The sequence below is a fragment of the Tachysurus vachellii genome, chromosome 11 (assembly GCF_030014155.1).
Source record: "Tachysurus vachellii isolate PV-2020 chromosome 11, HZAU_Pvac_v1, whole genome shotgun sequence".
Lineage (NCBI taxonomy): Eukaryota > Metazoa > Chordata > Actinopteri > Siluriformes > Bagridae > Tachysurus > Tachysurus vachellii.
In genome coordinates this window covers 1,285,001-1,295,000 of record NC_083470.1, presented here as the reverse complement: position 1 = coordinate 1,295,000, position 10,000 = coordinate 1,285,001, and the positions used below count along the sequence as shown (strand labels likewise).

Genomic DNA, 10,000 nt, shown 5'->3' with positions numbered 1-10,000 from the left:
ACTGACCTTCAGTGGGACACCAGGCAACGTACGTGACAGCAAGCTCATCTTTTTACACCGCTTTATAACGCTGTAACTAGCTAAAGGAAGAGCTCTGATGAATTCGAGGGACCGGCGCGCTCGCCGTGTCAGTTTTACCGGCAACGGTGATCTGCAAATGCTGTAGAAAAAAACCTTTTTAGGAGATTCGAAGTCTACTGAACACGGCGTGTTTATCTGCTGTAGGCGTGTGCTGATATTAACGATATTTTCATGTTGAGATTTTTATCACCGCGAAATTTCGTCCTGTTGCTTTCACAAGACCGTTCTATAAAAGTACTACAGTCCGACCCAGTACAACCCGTACAAACTCACTCGCACGTCCATCCACGACGCAGCACCTCACCACACGACACGGTCGCTGCGTGTGGAACGGCGTGCCGCCTGCTGGAATCGATCATCAGCACACGCCTCGCTCGCCGCGACGTTAGCGTATCGTTGACATGCAGGTTTAATGGACAAGCACTCAAAACATCACCAGAACATACAGCCTATATAATAGATACCACGTTTTGTAACGTTGTTTAATTCCGATAGGAAAATCGTACAAAATCTTTTCTTTCCGCTTCGTCGGCCTTGGAGTCTTCTCTGAGGATCTTCTCCAAATGAAAGTTTCTATACCTCTTTCAGGGGTTAAACAGAGAGAGAGAGAGAGAGAAGGATGAGGAAAAAAGGAGGGAGGTGTGGGACAGTCTGGGATTTGAGCCCTATTTGTGAGTGAGCACTACGTTCTCCACTAGGGGGCGCTCACTTTAAGAAAGAATTAGCTTTTACCTGAAAGCAACGATGTGTAAGGATGTTAAGATGTGTTTGATATTTTAGTCTTCAACCTGGAGCTACGACTCTAATGAAGCTTACAGATAAACAAGAGTTTCTCTCACACAAAATGTCTGCCTTAATCCCAGTTCCATCACACAGACACGGTGATAAAACCGCTTCCTGTCTTCTTCACACGCTCTGGAACGTCATGAGGTCGGCCATCTTGAACGAGAGGAATCACTTATTTTTGTATAGTTTTACATTTTCTGCATTTCATTAGAAATTCCTCGTCTGTCGTACTTACAGGAAACATTTCGGCGTATTAGCTACGTTAGCTTTGCAGCTCCGGAGTGAAACTAAAGGAGCAAACGTCAGACAACAAACACGTCTTGTCTGATTGACTACGTTTACATTTCATTTTTGAATTAATGAATTAATTTCAACTTTATACGAAAATCTTTTTAGTTGGCACGTTGATGGCAAATCTAAATTCCAAGCTTTAAAAAAAAAAAAAAAAAATCCACTTTCCCAGCCCTTCTCATTCCATCTCTCTCTTCCACCACCATTCTTTCTCCATGATCTGTTCTTCAGGTCCTTGTAACTTGGCCTGGCTCCGCCCACATTCCACAAATCAACAAGCTTACGGTCACAGTTTCACTTTGGCATTAGGAAGTCCCCGCCCCCTGGCCAGCTGACCCCGTCCCCAGCCCTGTTGCCGCCCCTCCCCCCATCATCAGGTTTCTCAGGAGCTTCCTCCTGCCTGCCTGGTAGTCCTCCTCGTCGACGTTGACGAGCAGTTTGATGGCCTCGTGGCCGACGGCCTGCTTTAGCGAGTCTGTGATGAAGACGCCCTTCAGCGCTTCCAGCAGCGAGCCGTTGATGTAGTCACGCCAGAACGCGTCCAGGTAAGTGAGCTCTGAGAATTTAATGTCGCAGATGATAGATCCGAGGTCACGTGATTTCAGGATGGTGTTGGCCTGGTTGAAGCGTTCAAACTGGCGCTCCAGAGCCTCCTGCTTGTTGGAGAAGACGTTGCCTTGGAGGGCCGAGTCGTGCTGGCAGTACTCCGCTCTCACACGCAGACGGATATCTGAGGGAAGATACGGACATCAGAGATCTATGTACGTGTGACACGGAGCCAAAGGTTTACCAGTTAACAAACACACTGCACAAATTAGACCACTCTATACACATACAGGTGTGTATGTATATGTAAACAAACGCGTGTGTGTGTCTCTGCATGTGTGTGTACCGCAGGTCTGTTTCTCCCGGCAGTCCGCCACACTGTGAGCTCTCTTCCTCTTTCTGTTTGTGGTGGGCGTGGTCGGTTTAGGGCAGGGCTGACACACCGCAGGAGAAGGGCAGTGAATCACAGGATGTGGACCTGCACAGAAGCATGCAGAAGAAGCAAGTGTTTTCACTTTATCAAGACACACACAAAGATACACACACACCGCGAGAGAGTGTGACACACACACACCGCGAGAGAGTGTGACACACACACACCGCGAGAGAGTGTGACACACACACACCGCGAGAGAGTGTGACACACACACACCGCGAGAGAGTGTGACACACACACACCGCGAGAGAGTGTGACACACACACACCGCGAGAGAGTGTGACACACACACACACCGCGAGAGAGTGTGACACACACACACACCGCGAGAGAGTGTGACACACACACCGCGAGAGAGTGTGACACACACACCCCGAGAGAGTGTGACACACACACACACCGCGAGAGAGTGTGACACACACACACACCGCGAGAGAGTGTGACACACACACACACCGCGAGAGAGTGTGACACACACACCGCGAGAGAGTGTGACACACACACACCGCGAGAGAGTGTGACACACACACACCGCGAGAGAGTGTGACACACACACACCGCGAGAGAGTGTGACACACACACACCGCGAGAGAGTGTGACACACACACAGACACACCCACACACACACAGACACACCCACACCCACACAGACACACCCACACAGACACACCTGCACAACTGTGCGGTGTGGCCTGTGGGCTCTCTGTTCTGCTTCCCCGAGGAACAATGTAGCGCACAGACGTCTCCTCTAAGTACTGATCCACTGGGTCTGGACACACTGCAGAACACACACACACACACGCGCTTTATTTATCTGAATCTGATTATTACCAGGCTAATTGGAGTGGAGTGTGTGTACGCTCACCAGTCTGTCTCTTGCGTAGTGTTATGTAAGGCAGAAGGTCGTGTCTGGTAATGATGCGCAGCAGCTGGAGAATGTGCCGAAAATTTGTCTCATCGCAGCGTCCCTGTCTCTCCAGTGCCAGCAAGAACTCTCGCCCGTCCCGTATTCCACCGCGTTCGTACTCGTCAATGACATCCACGGATAGGAAGGAGAGAACACGAACGTCGCGGTGTGTGAGGTGAGTGCCGACAATGTCGAACATGCGGTGCAGTGAGTACAGACCGTACGCATCGTACACGGCCTCTTCCGGCCACGTGTGTTGGGAGCTTGAGGAAGACGACGTGGATTGGGATGCACCTTGCACGTGTGAAGTCGAGGGTCCTGAGCGTGAGCGTGAGCTCGAGCTCCTCGAGGAGGAGCTCTGTGGAGCGGGAAGAGCACGGGTGGCATGTCTTTGCCGCTGCGATGTCATCACTCTGCGCCACAAGGACGGAGACGCAGGATGATGGGATTTCCTAAAAATAAGGACTGGGTTCTGCACACACGGTGCCCGACTCTCGCCTCCAGCTTCACTCTGTGATCATAAGCACAAGGCTTTAGATAAAACAAAACATTAGATCATAATTTTACTGACTGTTATGCAATGAAAAGTGTAGCACACTAGTCATGAAGCCATGACAAATCTATATTAAAAATACATACACAAATTATAGAATCAATACAAAAGATGCTAGATAGTAAGTTTTTTTAATTATTCCAGTTAAGACTTTTAAACCAGTTAAAACAAAGCATCAAAAAAACATCACAGTTGTAGCTCTAAAACCTCATCTGGGTTAAAATGTTAGCCAGTTAGCTAGTAAAGTAACGTTACTAACCGACAGAACAATACACAGCTAGAAAAGAGAAGAGAAAAACAAGATAACTTCTTAATTCCTACAGCTTCCTCTTATTTATACGAGATGGTCGACATTATTTTAGCTCTTTTGGTAACATAGCAACGCAGTGAGCTATGCGACTAGCTGGACCAGTTAGCATGACAAGCTACGTCAGCATCACTGATACAACAAACAAAGTAAAATGTATATTATTTTTTTCGTCACTAATAATTCGTGTACTGAATAAACCGATTTATAAAAATCACCTTTAAATACACTTTTGAGACAAACCCCTGTAATAGCTATGCTATGCTAAGCTAAGCTAAACTATGCTATGCTATGCTATGCTATAATCAACCTGCTGGCGTTTATGTCACACTGCGCTTGCGCACTGTGTAAAGTCTGCTCGCCGGGTTCTACACCACGCATGCGCAGAATTCAGACTAGTGACAGCGTACAGATAAACTAAGCTAAGCTAAGCTAAAGCTAACGGATTTAACAGACATGTATAGCAGATAGCTAGCAGCTAGCAACCAGATTCCCAATTCTTACCTGTTGGAGGTCATTAATCAACCCAGGATCTCTGTGGTGTTTAAAGCGATCTATGTATAAGCGATAAATAAGCGTTTAGAACCGTATAATTGTGTAAATTCACCGCGTTTGTGAATGGAGTGTATAAAAGCTAAAAGGCATGTCCATGTTTTGTTTCTCCGCTAACCAAGAAACATCCGGGACACTGCCTCCCCAACATCCGGGACATTTCAGGCTAATCAATATTCAGACTATATATATATATAAATAATGTTTTTTTTTATTATTATTATTTTATATTCATCCCAGTGGGAGACTCACAATGTATTTATGAACATTTCAGAGCCACCACAGAACACAGCACTTTGTCATCTTCCACATTTAAGTGCAGATAAATGAGTAAAACAAGCCTATATTAAACACTACATGGTCAAAAGTATGTGCTCCCCAACCATCACACTACTATGTGACTGTGTAGCATTGCAGTGACTCCCAGAGGTGGGAGTAAGTCACACATGTGCAAGTCACAAGTAAGTCTCGAGTCTTAACCTTCAAGTCTCAAGCAAGTCCGAGTCATTTTTTGTGAGAGTCAAGTCAAGTCAAGTCAAGTCACTGCTTTATGTCAAGCAATTTAAGTCAAGTCGTAGCTTGAGTCAAGCAAGTCACTGGCAGGTCATACATATGTTTGATGATTTAACTAAATGTATATATTAAAGTTAAATCTACAGTATTTATGGACTATGAGAGTTTTATTTGCAACAAAAATGATTATATGCATTTATTTTTAAAAGGTGTCCACATACAGGTGAGTTGTAAATACAATAAAAATCTAAAAATGAATTAAAATCAAAACTACAAAGAATAAGTTGTAAATGTAACTGAAATAAGGCCAAAATAAAAGCATGAAAAGTTTCAATGTGCCTCAAACATGGCAGAAGACCATGGAAAAGTTTATATATAAAAAAGTACAATGGTGTCTATGGAACCAAATGGTATTTATTGAACAGACATTCACCTTTTAATGGGACATGAACACATCCTTACATTAGATCCTTCCTTTTTAACAACAGAATAACAACAACAATCAATCACGTCAATCAAAAAACGTAAATTATTGAATCCCACAAACCTTGAAGTGAATTAACTATGAGAGAGAGAGAGAGAGAGAGAGAGAGAGAGAGAGAGAATGATTGGAGTTAGTGTAATTTATTAATATTAAAGAGACAGTTCACCTAAAAATGAAAATTCTATCATCTTTTTCTCGCCCTCATGATGTTACAAACCTGTATAAATGTCTTTGTTCTGATGAACACACATGTAGATATTTTGAGGACTGTTTATAACCAAACCCTTCATGAGCCTCATTCACTTCCATAGTGGGGAAAAAAGAATACTATGGAAGTGAATGGGGCTCATGAATGGTTTAGTTATAAATATTCCTTAAAATATCTTCCTCCGTGTTCATCAGAACAAAGAAATTTATACAGGTTTGTAACATGAGGGTGAGAAAATTATAAAAGATTTTTTTTATTTTTGGGTGAACTATCCCTTTAAATTGAGTGTGTGCGTGCGTGTGCGTGCTAGACAAGAATATGGCTGTGCTTGCAATTCTGAAGTTTTTTATATTTATATTTATGTTATTTATATATATGTACATCCCCATAAACGATCCATACACTTTACACACAAAGCCTAACACTGAAGACCAATTATAAGTGTTATTGCAAAACAGCTGACATTTCCACATAAACAGTGACCAAACATTTACACTACATGGCGCTTGCAAAAAATTTTGATAGAACTTTGTCATTCAATTGTGAGCGATGTGGTCGCATTCTGCTGTTCTTCTCTTCTCATCTTGCACAAAATCCCGGTATTATAATAACTTAATAATTTTTGGTGTAGCGCCTTCCATGTTTCGTCACGACTGTTAAGGTTTATTAGTTAGTGCGCGCGCTCCCTCTGCTTGTCTGCTGTGTCACGTGGTTAGATTACGCTCTTGTGTGCGTTCAAAAACAGATTTAAAAACAAAATAGACAAAAAAGATCAAACAAAAACAAAAAACAAGTTATTTCGAGTCATTTAACAAGTCATTTCATCAAGTCCGAGTCAAGTCTCAAGTCATGAATGTCAAGTCAAAGTCAAGTCGAGTCTTTTTTTAATATTTGTCAAGCAAGTCTCAAGTCTCAAACTTGCGACTTAAGTCCGACTCGAGTCAAGTCATATGACTCGAGTCCCCCATCTCTGGTGACTCCTGACTCCTTTGGGATGAACTGGAACTCGACGTCCCGATACGTGTCCGAATGAACACAAACCCGACATGGCGTAAAACCTTCTGGAAGAGACGACCGGAGATGATTATAACAGTAAAGAGAGAAGAATGAACCTGGAATGAGACGATCAACAAAAGGGCTAAACAACTCCATATTAATACTAAACCTTAGAGCTGTTCAGCCAGCATATGAGTGTCAGGATCTTTTTAATGACTGTGATATTGTTCAGTATATAAAAATCTAATGAGTGTGGTGGGAATCTTTACTCTAGAGATGTTTCTAAGGCCTTGTCCTTCTATGCTCGTGACCGGTGGATAGTGTGACTAGAAACTGTCATTGTCAGTGGTTGTTTTCTTAGATTATGACAAGGACAGTGGGGACGAGATGAGTAAACAGCTTCTAGTAGACCTTTTAGTAGACCTTCTAGTAGACCTTTTAGTAGACCTTCTAGTAGACCTTCTAGTAGACCTTTTAGTAGGCCTTCTAGTAGACCTTCTAGTAGACCTTCTAGTCGAGCTTTTAGTAGACCTTCTAGTAGACCTTTTAGTAGACCTTCTAGTAGACCTTTTAGTAGACCTTCTAGTAGACCTTCTAGTAGACCTTTTAGTAGACCTTCTAGTAGACCTTCTAGTAGACCTTTTAGTAGACCTTCTAGTAGACCTTCTAGTAGACCTTTTAGTAGGCCTTCTAGTAGACCTTCTAGTAGACCTTCTAGTCGAGCTTTTAGTAGACCTTCTAGTAGACCTTTTAGTAGACCTTCTAGTAGACCTTTTAGTAGACCTTCTAGTAGACCTTTTAGTAGACCTTCTAGTAGACCTTCTAGTAGACCTTTTAGTAGACCTTCTAGTAGACCTTCTAGTAGACCTTCTAGTAGACCTTTTAGTAGACCTTCTAGTAGACCTTTTAGTAGACCTTCTAGTAGACCTTCTAGTAGACCTTTTAGTAGACCTTCTAGTAGACCTTTTAGTAGACCTGCTAGTAGACCTTTTAGTAGACCTTCTAGTAGACCTTCTAGTAGACCTTTTAGTAGACCTTCTAGTAGACCTTCTAGTAGACCTTTTAGTAGACCTTCTAGTAGACCTTCTAGTAGACCTTTTAGTAGACCTTTTAGTAGACCTTCTAGTAGACCTTCTAGTAGACCTTGGTAAGACCAGATTAGCTTGATCAGGAGATGAGCAGGCGTTATGCATTTAAGCCAATGATTGATGATGTTTAGCTTTTACATGTCTTCTTTGTTTGAATCCTAACTATAAAATCTTGATGTAACCAATGATCATGGCCCGTCCTCACTCATGCTACACGAGGACTGTTGGGTCCTGCTGCGCGACAGAACACAATAAACTGTAAAACCTTTTTACTCTTGCCCGTGCCTACCAGTGTGGTACTTTATACATTAAACCTCTCAAAACTCAAACTTCCACTTAACATGAGTCAGAAACATACAGAAAAAGAGGAGGACAAAACAACTGGAAAATATAGATTCTGTGACAGACCAGTGAAGTCCACATACACTGTTACTGTTGAAATAATCTGATTTAAAAAAAAAAAAAGAATCTAGAAAAACATTTATCATGAAGAATTTGAGCAGGATTAACAGTTTATAAGAGATATAGGACTGTTTATCAGGAAAAGTCTTTTAATTTTACATTTTTTTCCTCACTTCTAGTAAAAAAAAAAGAACAGAAATCTTAGACTATATTACATACATGTTTGTGACCTGGTTAGTATTAAAACTCTAAAAAGAGGAAGAAAAAGAAGGAAACCATTGTATTGTTCACTATAGTTCTCATTGTTATTACTAAAATGGCACATTGACTTGTCTGTGAATTAAGAGATTTTATTAAGTTATTGAAATACTCACACATAAATAAACTGCACATTAACCAAACATTAATAAACATTAGCCAAATCATAATCTGAAATAATACATATTTAGGCTTAATAATATGGAATTTCCCTTCTCCACTCTTCTAACAATGGTCTGCCAGGACTGTGTTAATGAGCTGAGGAGGTGCAGTGAGTGTGTTAGAGCACAAAACAGCACAAATCCATCAAAACAATTAACACTTATGTATTAACACAATATGTATTGTTCTGGTTAGGATATTAACATGTCTGTGAAACATTAGGAAGTCATTTTCCACACAATGTCTGCAAACACTTTAGTTGTCTCCTCACATTCCTTGTTTTTGGCTTTTCCTGGAATCTGGATCAAACACAAACAGAATGATTTAGTGATGTAGATTTAGAAATTCCCAAATATAAAAGTGAGACTTGTTTTCTATGAGCTATTTATATGTTTTACTTTCATTCATTCATTTTCTACCGCTTATCCGAACTACCTCGGGTCACGGGGAGCCTGTGCCTATCTCAGGCGTCATCGGGCATCAAGGCAGGATACACCCTGGACGGAGTGCCAACCCATCACAGGGCACACACACACACTCTCATTCACTCACACACTCACACACTTCGGACAATTTTCCAGAGATGCCAATCAACCTACCATGCATGTCTTTGGACCGGGGGAGGAAACCGGAGTACCCGGAGGAAACCCCCAAGGCACGGGGAGAACATGCAAACTCCGCGCACACAAGGTGGAGGTGGGAATCGAACCCCAACCCTGGAAGTGTGAGGCGAACGTGCTAACCATTAAGCCACCGTGACCCCTGTTTTACTTTCACTCATTACCAAAAACAAACACAGTCATATAACGTAAACTGGATTCAGGATTAATAACCATGGTATGATGATGATGATCTGGTGAGTTTGAGATCTGAACTCACCTGGTTACACACAGCTTTTCCATAGCGTACAAATGTGGCGTAGTGTTCGCAGTTCTGAGTGAACAGACGGTAAGGAAGTTGTTGGTCCAGCAGGCCGTCACGCCGTCGCTTCATTTCCTCTGGCTCCGAGGGAGTGAATGTGTGCTGGGTATTGTTCACTACTACTTGAGCTCCTTTGGGGACATTGACTTCTGCAAGACGTTGGCGGCGGATCCTTGTCTCTCCGAGCAGGAGATCACCACACACGGGGAACATGGACTGCAGGCAACCGCGGAACTTGTTCATCAGCTCCGTCTCATCTAGGAGAAGAACAAGTACTGTACTCTGAACAGGTCAAACACTCCTGAACCAGTTAAGCAGTAACAAGACACACACCTGCCAACAACCAGGTATTCAGGATTACTGAACACACCTACAGTAGCACACCAGGTATTCACTGAACACTAAACACACATGAACCAGGTGTGAATCATTAAAACTGAACACTGATAACACACCTGAACCAGGTATTCAGGAACACTGAACACTAAACACACACACTCACTTTCAGT

At 42.5% G+C, this 10,000-nt stretch overlaps 2 protein-coding genes across 6 annotated transcripts in view; both read right to left on the bottom strand.

The window, feature by feature from the left end:
- The window catches only part of dedd (death effector domain containing), a 4,851-nt gene extending 264 nt beyond the window's left edge, over positions 1-4,587 (bottom strand). The window contains exons 1-5 of one of the 5 annotated variants that reach the window (XM_060881878.1): positions 4,412-4,587; positions 3,006-3,578; positions 2,811-2,918; positions 2,051-2,182; positions 1-1,888 (exon numbers count right to left, since the gene is read on the bottom strand). The exon at positions 1-1,888 is cut by the window's left edge and continues 264 nt beyond it. In XM_060881878.1, the coding sequence (XP_060737861.1) occupies positions 1,464-1,888; positions 2,051-2,182; positions 2,811-2,918; positions 3,006-3,456 (1,116 nt within the window). In that variant the 5' untranslated portion in view covers positions 3,457-3,578; positions 4,412-4,587 and the 3' untranslated portion in view covers positions 1-1,463. Of the gene's footprint in view, positions 1,889-2,050; positions 2,183-2,810; positions 2,919-3,005; positions 3,579-3,859; positions 4,036-4,125; positions 4,314-4,411 lie in introns of those variants that run through there. The other 4 variants (XM_060881876.1, XM_060881880.1, XM_060881879.1 and 1 more) reach the window with 4 other exon arrangements.
- Positions 4,588-8,479: 3,892 nt separating this feature from the next.
- si:ch211-229n2.7 (uncharacterized protein LOC100002243 homolog) overlaps positions 8,480-10,000 on the bottom strand; it is a 2,801-nt gene continuing 1,280 nt past the window's right edge. Inside the window, exons 3-4 of the mRNA XM_060881509.1 lie at positions 9,450-9,748; positions 8,480-8,869 (exon numbers count right to left, since the gene is read on the bottom strand). Of these exons, the coding sequence (XP_060737492.1) occupies positions 8,789-8,869; positions 9,450-9,748 (380 nt within the window). The 3' untranslated portion in view covers positions 8,480-8,788. The remainder of the gene's footprint in view (positions 8,870-9,449; positions 9,749-10,000) is intronic.